The 19271-nt window shown below is 40.5% G+C and overlaps 1 protein-coding gene across 2 annotated transcripts; it reads left to right on the top strand.

Moving 5' to 3' along the window:
• Window positions 1-5675: 5675 nt before the first annotated feature.
• On the top strand, window positions 5676-15890 carry LOC129863899 (intracellular hyaluronan-binding protein 4-like). Of its 2 annotated transcripts, none has more exons than XM_055936293.1 (8): window positions 5676-6147; window positions 7552-7660; window positions 7980-8126; window positions 8211-8282; window positions 13713-13784; window positions 14024-14204; window positions 14730-14924; window positions 15118-15890. In XM_055936293.1, the coding sequence occupies exons 1-8, from the start codon at window positions 5880-5882 to the stop codon at window positions 15181-15183; spliced, it is 1110 nt and encodes a 369-aa protein (XP_055792268.1). In that variant the 5' UTR covers window positions 5676-5879; the 3' UTR covers window positions 15184-15890. The 2 variants fall into 2 exon arrangements, with proteins under 2 accessions (XP_055792268.1, XP_055792266.1); XM_055936291.1 differs by having other exon boundaries at window positions 14727-14924.
• The last annotated feature ends 3381 nt before the right edge of the window (window positions 15891-19271 follow it).

Raw genomic sequence — 19271 nt, 5'->3', positions numbered from 1 at the left:
ATTTATTGAATCAACGGGAAAAGTCAATACTTTCCTAACAAGTTTGAATTGGAATTTTGGAATAAATAAAAAACATAAATTAAATCCCCTTTACATTACTACTGAGATCATCTCTTCACACATCAACACTTACTTTAGTGCCTAATGTTACAAAACACTTCTTATTCGTATCCCTTGAAGCACGTGTCAAACTCATTCCACTGAGGGCCGAGTGTCTGCGGGTTTTCGCTCCTCGTACTTGGTTGTTGAATAAAGTTCACTAATTAGTAAGGAAATCACCTGGTTTTATAGGTCTTAATTGAAAGGAAAAGTCAAAAACCAGCAGACACTAAGCACTCCATGGAATGACTTTTACCGCCCTGTCTTGGTCAATCCGACTTCTGCAGTGGCCGTACAGCATTTACTTGTGATACGGCCTCTGAGAAGTCAATGCTTTCATTCTTCTTCGCAGAGCTGTTGTGAAGGAAGATGTCATGGAAGTGAGTTTGTTTGTACAGGACCTCACGCCCCAACCTACCGTCAACAAATCATGTCGATGCAGAGCTATATGGAGCCCTCCGCATTGTTACAAAATTTGCGAGGCGCTTGGCGATGCAGTACGGAGCTCGATTTGTCCTCTGCAAACCTCCAGAGGCACCTCAATTGTGCCACACCCTCTGGACCATATTGCTAGATCAAGTATAAATTGTTTTAATAGGCAAGTCATTTCAGAACTGACCATGACCGGACTAAAGACTGGAATGGAATGAAATATGAAGGTCACAGAGTGATTTGCCCGGGGACCAGATGCGTGAATTTCGAAATCCACTAATGTCTGGAATATCTTTGTGTTTCATTCAGGAAATGGTCCTCTACAAGCTGGAATGTTGACTAAAATTACATTTGAACCTACTCTACTGGTTACCTGCGTGGTTGGTCCTTATGTGGGCAGAGATTTGACAATATATCCACCGGAAAGTATTATTAAACCAACGTTTCAAAGTGCTGGTTGTGTGTTCAGATTTCTATTAACTGAAGCATGCTCAAAACCATCTAAAGGTGAGCTTGGTGAGTATGCATGCTGCGTCTTGTGAATGTATTCACATTGTGTGCGCACGCTTCATGTGATAGAAATCTGAACACACTACCATTGCTGTTCCAGTGAGACTTACCCCCACACTAGTGGGCTGCAAGTGTTTTATGTTAATGGTGGCTCTGTGTGACACTAAAGACTGTGGCAAGCAGAATCAACAACCACCATCATTCAAGACCGTTGCTTTGTGAGGTGTTTTTAAAGTTTACAGATAGCCATATGTAAATGCAAGCTGAAAAGTAACCAGGGCCTTGCCTTAGCTCCAAGTTATGCCGCATTTCAAGGATTTACCCCAGTGTTTTACCCAAAAGGCTCAGACTTGTCTGTTTCCATCTACACGGGCCAGCATCCGTGTCTCAGTGGGCCATGGCTCCGGCGGATCTGCTCTAAGTTGGAGCCAAGGCAAGGCCCTGGGTACTTTTCAGCTGGCAATTACAAGACAATGGAAACACCAATTACACTAGAGCGGCCCACTAAAATAGTCTGATTATTTCACAGAGATTTTTTTTAATTATTATTAAAGGTGCAATATGCAGAAGTCACTATGTACAGTTTAAGTCGGAAGTTTACATACACTTAGGTTGGAGTCATTAAAACTTGTTTTTCAACCACTCCACAAATGTCTTGTTAAACTATAGTTTTGGTAAGTTGGTTAAGGACATCTACTTTGTGCATGACACAAGTCATTTTTCCAACAATTGTTTAAAGACAGATTATTTCACTTATTCACTTTATCACAATTCCAGTGGGTCAGAAGTTTACATACACTAAGTTGACTGTGTCTTTAAACAGCTTGGAAAATTCCAGAAAATGATGTTCTGCTTTAGAAGCTTCTAATAGGCTAATTGACATAATTTGAGACAATTGGAGGTGTACCTGTGGATGTTTTTTCAAGGCCTACCTTCAAACTCAGTGCCTCTGCTTGACATCATGGGAAAATTATCCAAGACCTCAGAATTTTTTTTTTAGACCTTCACAAGTCTGGTTCATCCTTGGGAGCAATTTCCAAATGCCTGAAGGTACCACGTTCATCTGTACAAACAATATTATGCACGTATAAACACCATGGGAACACGCATCCGGCATACCGCTCATGAAGGAGATGCGCTCGGTCTAGAGATGAACGTACTTTGGTGCGAAAAGTGCAAATCAATCCCAGAACAACAGCAAAGGACCTTGTGAAGATGCTGGAGGAACCGGGTACAAGAGTATATGTCCACAGTAAAACGAGTCCTATATCGACATAACCTGAAAGGCCGCTCAGCAAGGAAGAAGCCACTGCTCCAAAACCGACATAAAAAAGCAAGACTATGTTTTACAACTGCACATTGGGACAAAGATCGTACTTTTTGGAGAAATGGCCTCCGGTCTGATGAAACAAAAATAGAACTGTTTGGCCATAATGATCACCGTTATGTTTGGAGGAAAAAGGGGGAGGCTTGCAAGCCGAAGAACAAAAAACTTACAGCTGTGCCATATAAATTGCAAAATAGTTGGGAAGAGATTTTCGATGTACCCATTCCATGGCACATGGTTTATGAATTGATACGCAAAACAACGCCGGATTCAAAACTTCGAATTTTTCAATTTAAATTATTGTACAAAATTCATGCAACTAATAGAATGTTATATATGATTTGAAAAGCCATAGTCAATCAATCAATAATATAATAATTATTTTAGCAAAAATGTTTTTTAAATTTACAATCCGTGGAAGCTATGAGAATAGGAAGATTCAAATCTTTTGTGAAGCATCACAGCACAGTTGAAAAATATATGGCAAATAAAAATCCGAAATGGATGATGTTGGAAGATAGATGGGGAAGGTTGAGTGGAGCTGAAGGGTGGGACTAATAACAAGATAAACAATGTAGGGTATACGGGATCTGTGAAATATGTATAGGTGCGGAGCTATTGTGAAATAGCATAGTTACAAGTGGAAATCAAACTGGATGGACAACAGAAATAGAGGAAGGACTAAGAACAAACAAGAGAGAACTATTATAAAGTAGACTGTGTCTGTAAAATGTGTATAAGATGTATAAATTGAAGGTAAAAACAGAAATGTTTATCAGTTTACTCCAATTGGGGGATCGGTGGTAGGGTTTGCAGGGAATAATAATAAAGGAATACTCTTTAAAAAAGTATGTATGTCTATGTCGGTATGTGTATGTATATATGTGTATATGTATGCATACGTGAATAGATATATATATTTACCCCCAAAAATATGGGGGATTGGAAATGATGCAGACAATTACATTGGAAGCAACATTCTTTCCGCAATATTAAGCTGATCCACCCCCCCCCCCCCAAAAAAAATAAAAAAATAAAAAAATAAATAATTAAATAAATAAAAAAGCCGAAGAACACCATCCCAAACGTGAAGCACGGGGGTGGCAACATCATGTTGTGGGGGTGCTTTGCTGCAGGAGGGACTGGTGCACTTCACAAAATAGATGGCATCATGAGGTAGGAAAATTATGTGGATATATTGAAGCAACATCTCAAGACATCAGTCAGGAAGTTAAAGCTTGGTCGCAAATGGGTCTTCCAAATGGACAATGACCCCAAGCATACTTCCAAAGTTGTGGCAAAATGGCTTAAGGGCAACAAAGTCAAGGTATTGGAGTGGCCATCCCAACACCCTGACTTCAATCCCATGTGTGGGCAGAACTGAAAAAGCATGTGCAAGCAAAGAGGCCTACAAACCTAACTAAGTTACACCAGCTCTGTCAGGAGGAGTGGGTCAAAACTCACTCAACTTATTGTGGGAAGCTTGTGGAAGGCTACTCGAAACATTTGACCCAAGTTAAACAATTTGAAGGCAATGCTACCAAATACTAATTGAGTGTATGTTAACTTATAACCCATTGGGAATGTGAGGAAAGAAATGAAAGCTGAAATATATCATTCTCTACTATTATTCTGACATTTTACTTTCTTAAAATAAAGTGGTGATCCTAACTTACCAAAGACAGGGACTTTTTACTAGGATTAAATGTCAGGAATTGTGAAAAACTGAGTTTAAATGTATTTGGCTAAGGTGTATGTAAACTTCCGACTTCAACTGTAATTTCTTGGTTGCAAAAATTAGAATAGTTTGCCTAATTTCTGTGTGTGACACAACAAGCAATGTATAGTGTACAGAATCATTGGACCATCTAAACCGCTGTGAACTATCTTTGCAATAACCAAAACTATTGTATTTTCAGCTACGCATAAGAACGGGAAGCATAGAAAATGACAGATCTGTAACTCACATTTCTATGTGAATTTGGTTAGGATGCCCTTAAAGTTACATATTGAAGCTTTAAATAGAGCAATTTAAATAGAATTTTCTAAATTCCAACGTTCCACCTGCAACTATCGATGGAAGTTTATAAGTCACCATTTTCTTCTAAGTTGAGAATGAAGAAAGTATCGCCAAGAAAATGTTGGTCAAAAATTATCCAGCTACGGGTGTACAGCTGCCTGAGATCAACGGTTATCACAACTAATGATGAGAACCATTTGATTTAATTAGCTATGAGCAGTGGTGTGTTATTTTCTGATGATTGGCATGATGAAAACAGGTATCTATTTTGCAGCCACACTGTGCAAAAGATCGGATCTCTTCACCTGGTTAAATCAAGGGATATATTTAATTATTTGAATTTACTTTTGAAATGACTAAATAAATAAACCAGAAATTGACATTTTCACACACTGGCACTGTATGCAAGGTGCTGGATATACAGAATATATGATGTCAAAAATGCGGTCAACAACTCATGAATAATACCTCAACACCTCATTTAACACCTCATGAATAATGTACAATTATTGGGGGGGCTAATTTTCTTTGGACTATCTTTGGCTGCATTTACAAAGGCAGCCCAATTCTGATCTTTTTTTACTTATTGGTATTTTTTCCAATCAGATCAGCTCTGAAAAAGATCGGAGATGAATAGATCTGATGTGATTGGTCAAAAGACCTATTAGTGGAAAAAATATCAGAATTGGGCTGCCTGTGTTAAAGCAGCCTTTTTGAGTACAGAAACCGATATGGTGTAGAGATAATTGGCTTGTTTAAGTAGGTATAGCTGAAGCAACTGACTGCAGACGAAAATCAAGGTGCATCTGTGACAGCCAAAAAGTCAGATTGGTTTTCCAACTGCAAGGCACAGTGCATGGCAGTGTTGCCATTGTTTATATAAGTTTTTCTTTGTAATGTCGAACTAAGCATGTCTCAAACTGTAAATATGTGTGTACATTGTACTATCAATTGGGGAGAGCCTCAAATATCACATTCATTTCTGTATCCACTATATACATATGAATCGTGGCAAAGTTGCTTCCTCTTTCAGTCACATCTTTTGTCCCATTCGCGTGGGTCAAACAAAACACTTAATGATTGGTTAACAATTAGTGCCTTCCACAATGCAGGTGATGGCTGTAAAAGAATGCAACACAATTTGAAAGGTGGTGACCAGCGATTGTCACCAACTTGACAAAAGTGATCCGCTCGAACGCGCCCAATAACTATTGTATGATGATGACGTTAAAAAATGGGTGTGTCCTAACGTCATGAATAATATTGTAATATTATGGGTTGAATATAAATTATCCGCCATTTTGGACGAACCGCATGCTCAAATATGCGAGTGAGTTTGTTCTAATTTTAGCCAGGTGGAATAGTCGTGATTTAATCACGGGTCAATATGTTTGTTATTGAGGTCTTCGGCTCGTAAAAAAAGGTCAATAGATTTAGAGGTGTAATCCAGATTGTATTCCATTAGATTTTTTTGTTAACTTCATTCTCAACATGAAGGGAATTGTTGAAGAGCCCATCGACACCGAAAGTGCTGGTTTTGGGTGCGCCGTGACAAACCGTTTTGGTCAGCTTTTAGACGACGAGGCCGACCCGTTCGACATCATTCGAGAGGCTCAGGTGGAGAAGCAGAAGAAAAAGAAGGATGAGCCTAAAAAAACTGCCACTACAGATAAACTTGTTAAGAAGGACTCTCAAAAGGACAGGAGAACTGCATTGAGTGCTGGGGAATGCGACAATGCACACGTTAAAAGTTTACAGGGTAAGTCGATGCGATATGTGAAGGGCTAGTTAGTTTACTTCAAGAAAGTGTCCAATTTATAGTGAAGATTGACAGCATGTGTCGGGTGTATTGCATGTGTAGTTAGTTAAACTTACACAATTGCGGCGTGACGAACTTTGCTCACTATTGAACTTACACTCTAATAGAGGTTCTTGCTGTTTGTCCTTCGCGTGTTCCATGTAACGATTTTATGGAATTCTGTGGGATTGTGGACTTTGGGTTTTAGACTCTTTGGGTAGTTAACTACTGTAGCTAGCCAAAAATGAAACGTTAACTACTGTAGATGGCAGCCAAGTTCGGTGCAACATGAGTTTGCTCCAGCTATTTATTTTTACTTGAATCAGTGCTACTTTCGTGAAATTGCTAGCAACTTAGTTAGCAAAGCTGCCGCTAAATCGATCACATACAAGCTAACGTTAGTTGTCGTTACAGAACAGGCCTTTGACGTTATCTAGCTAGCTAGTAGACCTGCAACGGTAGTCAGCTAGCTAACGATGGCTTAAACCTGGATTTGGGTCATAACACAGCTGTACACGTTAGCAATGTTTGAACATTTACACTGAACAAAAATGTACGCAACATTTAAAGTTTTGAAATAACATGACCTGAAATAAAAAATGTACTTACATTTGCCATACGCACAAAAAGCTTCTAATTGTGCGTTATTTTTTTTTTTAATGCCTTTTAGTGAGAATTTCTCTTTTGCCAAAATAATACATCCACCTGACAGGTGTGGCATGTCAAGAAACTGATTAAACAGCATGATCTTTACACAGGTGCATCTTGTGCTGGGGACAAGACAGCTTTCATAATGTGAAGTTGTCACAACAGTGCCACATGTCTCCAAGTTGAGGGAGAGTACAATTGGCATGCTGACTGCAGGAATGTCCACCAGAGCTGTTTCCAGATAATTTAAAGTTAATTTCTCTATCATAAGCTGCCCCCACATCATGGGGGGGGGGGGGGGGGGGTATATTTCTGTGGTGTATTAAAGCCCTTTTGTGGGAGAAACTCATTCTGGTTGGCTGGGCTACCAAGTGGTTTGGCCTCTGCCCACCCATGGCTGCACCCCTGTCCAGTCATGTGAAATCCATAGAATAGGGCCTAATGAATTTAACTTGACTGGTTTCCGTGTATGAACTGTGGCTTAGTAAAACCTTTTGATATTGTTTTTTTTTCTTCTGTATAACTACCCATTAAACAGTAGAAACAAGCAAGCTGTGGCCTCGCGATAATGCCTAAGAGGTATAGTTAACAGCTAGCTAGCTCTTGGTTACATTGTAGGTAATTGAATCCTCTCTGGATTGGTTGGCTCTTCTACTGGTTTTGTGTGGTGCTGGTTGCATAATTTGTCATCTACATTAAGCTTTAATTTATGTGCAGGTCCGAAATATCCTCAAGGTGCACCTGGCCATGTAGAGGAGCGCCGAGTTGGCTTCCGGGATCGAAGGCAGAACGACAGTGAAGCACCCCTAGGATACTCTATTGAAAGGTAGTTATACACGAGGTGGGCATTTTTCTGGTTTCACATATTAAACGGGACACTGGCTATTCAAGGATTTCCATGTGTAATTTCCTTCAGTTTATTTTCTATGCTGACACTGCTTTGCAGATCTGAGAACTGGGTACTTGTATGCAAGTTCAAACTCCACCTGGCCCAACAGCACCCTTGGTGGAGCAGTCATGCTCCTTACCCCCATTCTAGTCTTCTTAGATCAGCTAGGAGAGAACAAAGGCTTATTGTTGGTCTAGAGTATGTGTTTTGACTCTGGCCACAAGGACTGTAATAACTACTGACTCTACCCCAACAGGCCTGTGGATCAGGGTGAGCGTCCTGGAAGGGGCCGAGGTGGAGGCCGTGGAAGAGGAATGCGTGGCGGGGGCAACATAAGATCCACAGATGGCTTTGACCAGAGAGGCAAGAGGGAGTTCGAGCGCCACAGTGGCAGTGATAGAACGTAAGAACAATACTCCTCACGTAACCCTTATCAATTTTTCCGTGAAGTAGAGCTTGGTGACGTTTGAGCATTTGCCTGTTTCAGTGGTGTGCGGTCAGAGGAGAAGCGAGGGGGCAGTGGTCCACGTAACTGGGGATCTATGAGGGACCACATAAGGTGAGTATGCACACAAGAACCGTTGGTGCTTCGTAAACTACAGGTGTATACGAACATCGGATAAAGTGACTAGGCAACAGGAAAGATAATAAGCAAGAGTCGAGAGTTAGTGCAAAAAGGGTCAATGCAGATAACAAAGCTAATTGGACTAACTATTTAGCAGTCTTACGGCTTGGGGGTAGAAGCTGTTCAGGGTCCTGTTGGTTCCAGACATCGGTACTGCATGTCGTGCGGTAACAACAGTCTGACTTGGGAGGCTGGAGTCTGACAATTTTTAGGGCCTTCCTCTGACATAGCCGGGTGTAGGCCGTACGCATTACCCTCTGTAGCGCCTTGCTTTTGCTCAGTGCAGTGTTTAACTAGCTATAGGAGAGCTCTGCTATAATTTGGGGGAGTAGCCAGAATGTGAAGCCCAGGCATTTCACATTCTGTTCGAAAGCCTGGGGAAGTTCTCATCAGGAAGACTATAAAAAGAGGTGGATTACAGTAGAGTAGGGATGCATGATATATCAGTGAACATATCAGAGTCGGCTGATTATTAGCTAAAAATGCCAACATTGGTATCGGTCGGTCTAGTGTAACGCCAATGTTAAAAACCGATGTCAACGCTACCATGCGTACTTGTATAACGTAGGTACAGGATGTAATAATGCTACATGTGCAACATCATTCCTAACCTAGCCCACAATGTTTGCTGTGTGGATCGAGCAGTCAACAAGTCGAGCAGTCATTTGAAAGAGTAAGGTAATTTCAGGGATTCAACTCCATGCGAAATCTGTCTTGTAAATTAGGGTTATTTTAACTTCTACTTCCTCCCAATCCCGGGTACGGGAGCACCCCCACCAGTAAAAAAGCTGACTAGCATAGCGTCACAAGTAAATAGTAGCATCTAAATATCATTAAATCACACGTCCAAGACACCAGATGAAAGATACACATCTTGTGAATCCAGCCATCATTTCTGATTTTTAAAATGTTTTACAGGGAAGACACTATGTAAATCTATTAGCTAACCAAGATAGCAAAAGACATAACTTTTTTTGTCCACCATTTTTTTCCCTGCATAGGTAGCTATCACAATTTCGACCAATAAAGATATAAATAGCCACTAACCAAGAAACAACGTCCTCAGATGACAGTCTGATAACATATTTATTGTATAGCATATGTTTTGTTAGAAAAATTTGCATATTTCAGGTATAAATCATAGTTTACCATTGCAGCCACCATCACAACTCTCACCAAAGCAACTAGAATAACTACAGAGACCATCGTGTATTACTTAATTACTCATCATAAAACATTTCTTAAAAATACACAACGTACAGCAAATGAAAGACACAGATCTTGTGAATCCAGCCAATATTTCAGATTCTCTCGGTGTTTTACAGCGAAAACACAATATAGCATTATATTAGCTTACTACAATAGCAAACATCACAACAGCATTGATTCAAGCCAAAAATAGCGATAATGTATAAACCACCAAAATATATTAATTTTTTCACTAACCTTCTCAGAATTCTTCAGATGACAGTCCTATAACATCATATTACACAATGCATATAGAGTTTGTTTGAAAATGTGCATATTTAGTGGCACAAATCGTGGTTATACAATGAGAAGTTGCCAAGCTGCCCAGAAAATGTCAGGAGAAATCTTTGGAGAGGCACCTATTCTAATCAGTAACTAATCCAAAACTTGACTAAAAAATACAAGTTGGACAGCAAATGAAAGACAAATTAGTTCTTAATGCAATCGCTGTTACATTTTTAAAATTAACGTTACTTCAGCATACAGCGTGCGCTAAAGCGAGACCGCACCGAAATTCATGGCGGAATTATTATTTGACATTTGTCAACATAAATACGAATTAACAACATAAAGATTGTTTACTATTTGCCGAGCTTCCATCAGAATCTTGGGCAAGGTGTCCTTTCTCCAGAACAATCGTCTTTTGGTTGAAAGATGTCCTCTTCTCCTGTAGAAATAGCAGCTAACGATAGCCACCCACTGGAGAGGTGTCCAACTCGTGAAAGCGCGTCACAAAGAAATCCCAGAAAACCGCAATAAACTGCTATAAGTCGGTTTAAATTAACTACCTTATGATGTCTTTAACACCTATAACGAATAAAAACATGACCGGAGATATAGAACTGCTAAAACGAAAGCTTTTGCAGGACGCCATTGTGATGTCCCCCTTGTGCGGTTTTAGAGACTAGAGTGTTTTCTATCCAATAGTAATAATAATATGCATATTGTACGAGCAAGAATTGAGTACGAGGCAGTTTAACCTGTCTAGGACTGGGGTGCCGCTAGCGGCACACCCCCCCCCCCCCCACATTCCACTGTAAAGGCAGAGCCGCGAAATTCAAAAAAAAAAATTTTTTTTAAATATTTAACTTTCACACATTAAAGTCCAATACAGCTAAGGAAAGACACAGATCGTGTGAATCCAGCCAACATGTCCGATTTTTAAAATGTTTTACAGGGAAGACACAATATGTAAAGATATAAATCTATTAGCTAAACTCATTAGCATAAGACACCATCTTTTATTTGTCCACCAACACCAGTAGCTATCACCAATTCGGCTAAACTAAGATATTGATAGCCACTAACCAAGAAAAAAACTCATCAGATGACAGTCTGATAACATATTTATGGTATAGGATAGGTTTTGTTAGAAAAATGTGCATATTTCAGGTAGATGTCATAGTTTACAATTGCACCCACCGTCACAAATGGACTAGAATAAATACATAGAGCAACGTGTTTACCTAATTACTAATCATCAAACATTTCGTAAAAATACACAGCATACACTAATCGAAAGACACAGATCCTGTGAATACAGACAATATTTCAGATTTTCTACGTGTCTTACAGCGAAAACACAATAAATTGTTATATTAGCATACCACATATGCAAACGTTACCAGAGCATTGATTCTAGCCAAAGAGAGCGATAACGTAAACATCGCCAAAATATATTAATTTTTTCACTAACCTTCTCAGAATTCTTCAGATGACACTCCTGTAACATCACATTACAACATACATATACAGTTTGTTCGAAAATGTGCATATTTAGCCACCAAAATCATGGTTAGACAATGACAAAAGTTGCCCAGCTGGTCAGACAATGTCGTGCGCCATATTAGACAGTGATCTAGTCGTATACATAAATACTCATAAACGTGACTAAAAAATATAGGGTGGACAGCGATTGATAGACAATTTAATTCTTAATACAATCGCTGATTTACATTTTTTAAATTATCCTTACTTTTCAATACAGTTTGCGCCAAGCGAAGCTACGTCTAACAAGATGGCGTCATAAGCGATTTTTCGACAAACACGATTTATCATAATAAATTGTTCCTACTTTGAGCTGTTCTTCCATCAGAATCTTGGGCAAAGAATCCTTTCTTGGGTCTAATCGTCTTTTGGTCGAAAGCTGTCCTCTTGCCATGTAGAAATGCCCATTGCGTTCGGCATGAACTGGAACCGTGCCCAGAGATTCACAGTGTCTCAGAAATAAAGGTCCCAAAATCGCACTAAACGGATATAAATTGCTATAAAACGGTTTAAATTAACTACCTTATGATGTTTTTAACTCCTATAACAAGTAGAAACATGACCGGAGAAATATAACTGGCTACACTAATGCTTGGAAAAAGAGTAGGTCGGTGTCCACCGCGCGCCTGACGCATCTGGAAAAGAGTTCCTACCTACACGTGTTTTTGTTTTATAGGGGCTGTGATTGCGCAATCGATACCATTCAAATCGTCATCACGTAAAGGCATCCAGGGGAAGACGTAAGCCGTGTCTGTATACTCATAGCAATAACAGTGGCCTTTTAACTGACTCCAGATCAGGGGCCAAAATGTGTGAAATCTGACTCCATGTCAGGGAAATTGCTGTAGAATGAGTTCTGTTCCACTCAGAGACAATTTCAACGGCTATAGAAACTAGAGACTGTTTTCTATCCAATAATAATAATAATATGCATATTGTACGATCAAGAATTTAGTAGGAAGCCGTTTCAAAAATTACACGATTTCCATAAATAGTGACAACAGCACCCCATAGCCTCAACAGGTTAATTTGGGTACGGAATTATTACAAAGTCCCAACAGCACCCCCTATTGAGAAAAGGTTAAATAACGCCTAGCTATATAGTTAGCTAGCTACTTAAACAGATTATGTGGTGTTATTTGATGTATATTTTTTGACACGCAAAGACCCAAACGGCGTTCCATAGAAATCCTGGTTGAGAATGAAACGGCTGAACAAGTGAACAACGAAATAGCACAACAAGTGAAAGAAATGGGTTATGATTGTTTTACTGGTAATGGGGACATGTGTAAATGCCAACAAAATAACTTTTTGGTCAGTGTGGTGTGTAACCTTTATTTAACTAAGCAAGTCAGTTTAGAACAAATTCTTATTTACAATAACAGCCCGGATGATGCTGGGCCAATTGTGCGCTGCTCTATGGAACTCCCAATCACGGCCTGATGTGATACAAACTGTATTCGAACCACGGACTGTAGTCCTCTTGCACTGAGATGCAGTGCCTTAGACCACTGCGTCTGTGTGTGTTTTAACTGTACTAGAATGCTTAAGGCCGCAAAAAATAATAATATTGGATATCGTGTTTCTTTTTTGTAAAGGAAAATATCGCTATTGCCAAAAAATGTTATATCGGTGCATCACTAATCTAGGGCAGTGGTTCCCAGACTGGGGCACTCCCCCTGTAGGGGTCAGCGGGGGGTTGTGGGGTCCCCCCCAAAAAGTCAGTCCGGCTTTCAACTTACTTTTGAAAGTTGTAATAGTAGAATGCACAAGGTTGGAATGGGGGCCTGAGTGAGAAAGTTTGGGAACTCCTGGTCTAGGAGGATGCAAGTGACTTGTTGCCACTTATAAAACCAATCAAATATTTCCCCCTGGATGGCGGTCCAGAGGTTTTCAGAAAAATATTTCTGACTTGCAACAAGCTAGCTAGTGTAAGTTGCCAAATTAACGCCACAGGCTACTTAAATGTTGTCCAATTTGGTCGAAAAAGAGACGTGGCCATATCAAGGAAGAAGGATAAAATAAGAATATGCCCCTCCTGAGAGGGAACATGATTTCGCCTCGGACCCAGTCTAATGCAAGCGTTAACTGCCAGTGCTCCCATTCGAACACATAATCAGATACTGAAGTTTCCCACACTTCCAATAGTAGTCAACAAGATGAGATTTGGAAGGATGGAGAAATGTTGTGACTTGTATCTAGAACAAAATATAAATTAAAGCCAATCGTATTCCTTTTTGATCAGATTATTTTTTAAAGCCCCCATTGAGTGGTTCAACAACCAAGTGTTTGTCATCTGAGAATTGTCTTGCATGATTGTTACCGTAGTTATACTGATGTTTTTTTTAGTGCGGCGGCTGATGGTGCTGCGGCGACTGAGGGAGGTGACGGATATGAGGTGGCAGAGACTGGTGCAAGTCTGTGAGTGACAAATGGTTCACCAGCACAGCACCACTATTTAATCACAGTGAGACCATGCAAACAGTATACATGTATAGCCTAATTCTTTCTGCAATACTCACTAGATGAATTTTTTTTTAGACTAGGCTATACATGCACTGACATTACCATTTTAAATACTCACAATTCACTCTAGTTATAGAATGAGTTTTGGAGTGTTCGATTTTCCTATGCCATGGTAACCTGTTGATTCTCTGCAGCGCCCCTGAGAATGAAGGTGAGGGGGAAGCAGTGTTGGAGGTTGCTGTGGAGATGTCTCTGGATGAGTGGAAAGCCCTGCAAGAACAGAACCGGCCCAAGAAGGAGTTCAACCTGCGCAAGGCTGATACCATTGTGCCCTCTAACTCAGTGGTCATCCACAAGTCCAAGAAACAGGTTGAGGTGAGAAATCCTGGTAAAATGCTGCAAATACAGGCTGCTTAATCACTCGTTTTCCATTTTGGTACCTCTCATTGAGTCACAGCTAAGGTTGCAAAAGGGAGCGTGTATTACTGGTAAATACTACCAGTATTTTGGGAACTTGAATATATATTTTTTAAATTGATTGACAATGCTGTATAATATTATCCTGAATATAACAGATTTAAGTGGATACTGTTTGTATAATATGAGGGTTTTGGCATGCAATATTGAAGGATATTTTTACTTATTTATCTTTCAATGTCTTTGTTGTAAATGTTTTGGTGGCAGTAAATACTTGAAGACTTAATTGAAAATTAATCCACTAGAAACTTATGGACACGGGTATATATTTTTTGAATAGACAATGTTAAGTATAAATGACAAGTTACCCTAGATTACCTATTTACCAAAATTCCAGTAAAATTACTGGTAGTTTTACAACCCTAATCACAGCGTACTGATTTCTCTAAGTGTCTGCGTTGCCTGGGTTCTGTGAATCAGCAGGAGGAGGTTGAGGAGGTTGAGGAGGATGATGCTGCATCTCTCCGTCGCCCCGCCAATGACATCACAGCCAAGCTGAAGATTGACTTTGGCAGCCTGGGACGACCATCGCGGGGGACCAGAGGAAGAGGGGGGCGTGAACGAGGTGGCCCAGCCACACGGCCAGAGACCGTTTCTCCTCAGAAGCCTCCTGAAAAGGTATGTCTGGTTGACTGGGTCCTGTTGGCTGTACATGAAGGGCTTCAAACCACAGTAGAGGGCAGCAAAGTGTTTTCTTTAGTCCCTGGTGCCTCATGCATTTGTGAATAGCACTACAATTGCCTGCTGGGCTTTGTTCTTTACCCACGTCTTGATGCAGGCATTCCACTAAGTTGACTCTGATTCTCCCCAGGCTCGGGTCCAGCAGGGACAGGCACCAAACCCTGATGACCCAGAGGACTTCCCTGCCCTGGCCTAAAGGAAGGGACCGGCATTAGACCAGAGCCCAGTCCATTGGTGGCCCTTCACCTGTACTGTGCTTTAGTGGAATGAGCTGCACTTCCCAAGAGAAGCAAAAAAGAAAACTGGTTTGCTCCTATACATCCCAAAGAACTGTATATAAATCCGAGTTCATCTGAATGGCCTTTCATTGTAATGGGAAATATGAATACTTGACCTGTTATAATAATAAATGTACTGTTGACATTGACACGTCTGGTATAGGATAGTTTGTACAACCTTGTGTATATTGACTTGGTGATGGACCCCTTATTGTTTGCTCCAGTGAAAATGTATCAATTTAATTTGAGCACATTAATTACTGTAGTTGATGGCCATTTGTGCCCATGCCTAGACCTGCAGCGTGCCTTTGTCAGCCACAAGGGGGAGTCGAGACCATTTCAGTCCTCACAAGCCATCTCAAATTTGCCTCAAGCCATAGAACAACCGCTCATCCAAATGTTAAACTGCATGTGATACTTGGCCTATTAGAGTAAATTGCTTGGTGTATTCATCTTTATTGTAGAAAGTGTTATAGGCTATAAAAATGCTTTGCAGGACATGTAAACATCTGTGTACTTTTCCATTCTGTAGTAGTGTCAGTAACTGAGCTCTCCCCCTGCTGTTCACTAGTAATGAACTTCAATCCATGAAGCTTCCTGTCATTAAATACCTTTCATAGCGCCAGTGCCCCAGCCAGCTCCACTTTTTTCTCCTGTGACACTAAGCTGGTCGCTCACTTTTAATGCCACTTTAATGAATTTTGTTCAACCGTTTGTGTTGATGCTCAAGAATTTGGTGTGTTTAAACTTTGTCCCCTAGTGAGGATGGTCAGTTTTAAGTTCCTATCTTACTTTGGGCTTCTTAACAATTAGAATCAGTTGGTTGGGGAGCAACACTCATTGGTCTGCTCATCGGTTAACCTATTCACAGAAAGTAGTCTTAAACCTGTCTGATTTCTTATAAGGAAATATTTTCTTTATTAAAGACAGCTAGGCTACATGAGGTATGCTTCTTGGTGGTCATACTGAGGCCCAATGAGACTAAAGTCTCGGGATGGGAGTGGGAGAAACAATCCCCATGCAAGATATTGGATAATGGGTAGATGGATGGCCAGGGCCTCTGGTAGAGGAGCTGAGCTCCAAATCAATGTGTCATCTGATCAGCATGTTGATCAATCAGCCATCCACACTGACCTTGGCTATACACCATTAATTACACTCTGTAGAGCACTGTATAGTCATACATCAACTCGCAGAGGTGTGTGAGAAATTTAAACCGCAAGTTGACTTAAGTAATAAAAAATACCAGCCCAGCTGAAGGTGATTTGTACATAGGCCTACCGGAACAGTGACTCAATTGAGAAAATAAACTGAAGTTGACACTCAATGGGTTTTGAACAAATGTGCAGACATGTCTTTCTTCATTGGGTTCTCTGAAAGGAGTGCTCATTATATTGATTGGCAGGTAAAGGTCAGTGGGGGGTTGATATAGGTAATAATGGAAATACTTATGTTAATGAGATATACAAAGTATATTGATAGCATGCACTTCCACTCAGGTGTGGTTCCTGAGTTAAGCAATTATGCTTAGGGTCATATATAACAATGCTGGGCAGACCATTATTTTTGGCTACCTTGGCAATGCCCCCATCTACAGGGCTAGAGTGGTCCCTGACTGGTTTGATAAGCAAGGAAAAAATATAAACCATATGCCATGACCATCTCAGTCACAATCTCAACCCAATTGAACACTTATGGGAGATTCCGGAGCGATGACAGTGTTTTCCACCAACAAAACACCAATTATGGAATTTATTGTGGAAGAATGGCGTTGCATCCCTCCAATAGAGTTCCAGACACTTGTAGAATCTATGTCATGGTGGTGCCCAACGCCCTAGTAAGACACTTTATGTTGGTGTTTCCTTTATTTGGGCAATTACCTATATTTCATCTGAGGAAATCAAAACAAGGCTCTTAGTGGAGCCCCATAAGGCCCTGTTGTTGAAAAGGATGTGAGGGAAGTGATTGGTTTTTCTCACACAAGAGAGCGAGTGGTTGAGTGCTGTTCATCTGTCAATGCCTCAGTCTGGTTATTTACAAGGAATTTGTAATTGCCCAAGTAAATATCACATAAGCCAAAATCATAATACATATCGCTGAGACAAACATGAACATGTATTTTTTTTAAAGTAGGGGTGGGGAATGAACATTAAGAAACAATACTTAATCATGTCTAGCATCTCCTTATGCTTTTATGACCCCATCTAGGCTGGTTAAAGTGCACAAAGACCAGACAGTATTGTGGTTTTTCTTGGCTCTGTCCTAGTACATTGATAATATCACATTTTTTAACATTTGCATAGGCTTACCACCGTGCGCACATTGCTGCACCTATGATGTGAAGAAATAATAGTTTAACATTTGAATCTAAACATTCTGATCTGTTCCATCAGCTTTATTAATTGATACGGCATGTACCTCCCATACACTACTTTGATACACATCGTGGGGATTAAGAAGTGAGTATATGCAATGCCCACTGAAAAAGAAGTGGGTATACGGCGTACACGCTGCTTCTACTCTAATAGTGCCACTAAGACTCAGTCAATCTGGATAAAAGTGTCTGCTAAATGGCATATATTATAATTGTTATTGGGCCCAAATAGGCTGAACCGCCCATTATTAGCCTGAAAACGTCATCCTGGCATGTTTGTTTTTGCTAAAAACTAAAATGTAATTGCAGCTGATTTTCTGAATACATTGCATTCAATGGGAAAAGATGAGTGTCACCTTAGGTGACATTTTTCTCAGTACATTGCAGTCAATGGGAAAAGATGAGTGCCACAGGGTTGACATTTATGCCAATACATTGCAGTCAATGGGAAAAGATGTGTCACAGGGTTTTGTCAATACATAGCAGTCAATGGGAAAAGACAAGCTTCAACCAATTTAATCTTATGTCAATAAATGCAGTTAATAGGAAAAGATGTGTCACAGGGTTGAAGCGAATGTCAATAAATTGCAGTCAATGGGGGAAGAATAGCATCACAATATGGACACAGAGAAAGGCATCATTAACATGACACCCTACTCTTCTATTTCCCCCCTCGCTTGCTCTCTCCCCCCTCCCCTCCATTCTGTCTCCTCTATACTATTTCTCTCTCTCCCTCTATCTCCCACCTCCACCTCTCTCCACTCGCCCCCCCCCACAGAGAGGATATTGACGCATAGATATGCATCAAGGATATTGGCATATAAGTCAATACATTGCATTCAAGGGAAAAAAGTTGGTGACAGCTGCAATGGGTAAATTGGTTAAAGACACAGACAGGAAGACAGACATAAACACCAGGCAGGCAGGCAAGCAGACAAACTCTAAACTCAACCCTAAACCTTTACCCTAGCTTCATATCCAGAGCCCTCCACATCTTGTCTCTTGGAGTTAGGGTTGAGCCACGATGTGGACATGAAGCTAGTTAGAGTTGGGGTTACAGTTAGGGTTGGGCGGGGAGTGGACATGAAGCTTGGGTTAGGCTGTCCAATGAACAATGAATTAATTTGCCCCTCCCCCCACTACATGGCAGAAAGGTAGGCCTCACTTGAAACTTGACCTAGACTTAATGGGCTTTTGAGTGACATTGGCAGAACGTTTGAGGCTATAAACAAAATTCACATATGGCAGCCAAACTTAACTGGCGGACTGCGTTCCGTGTCCGGACCCAGAGAAGGGTCAATCCGGACCGGACAACATTGCATTTTGTTATATAAAAGTCGATACATTATTTTTTAGACAGCTTTAAGAGATCAACTGGGCGCAGCAGCCTCTTTAACTCAGCAAACTCTCTTTCTCACTCTCTGCTCTTGAAGCAATGGCCACCTCTACTAGTGCCCTGTCTTATCCAATCATGTGATTATATGCAAATACAATAAGCTGCGTTTTACCCAATCACATGAATCCAAATATCCCTTATCCAATCGCGTGATTATATGCAAATACAAGAAGCCGCGTTTTACCCAATCACATGAATCCAAATATCCTCTGTGGAACCTTGGGATAAGTAGGCAG

The sequence above is a fragment of the Salvelinus fontinalis genome, chromosome 10, assembly GCF_029448725.1.
Source record: "Salvelinus fontinalis isolate EN_2023a chromosome 10, ASM2944872v1, whole genome shotgun sequence".
In the NCBI taxonomy this organism is placed as follows: domain Eukaryota; kingdom Metazoa; phylum Chordata; class Actinopteri; order Salmoniformes; family Salmonidae; genus Salvelinus; species Salvelinus fontinalis.
The sequence above is the reverse complement of the archived record's forward strand: the minus strand, read 5'-3'. Positions and strand labels throughout refer to the sequence as shown.

Coding starts and splice junctions, on each gene's coding strand:
- LOC129863899 (XM_055936291.1), top strand. CDS start 5,880: ATGAAGGGAATTGTTGAAGAGCCCATCGACACCGAAAGTGCTGGTTTT. Junction 8,127..8,210: donor CACAGTGGCAGTGATAGAAC/GTAAGAACAATA, acceptor TGCCTGTTTCAG/TGGTGTGCGGTCAGAGGAGA. Junction 14,925..15,117: donor CTCAGAAGCCTCCTGAAAAG/GTATGTCTGGTT, acceptor GATTCTCCCCAG/GCTCGGGTCCAGCAGGGACA.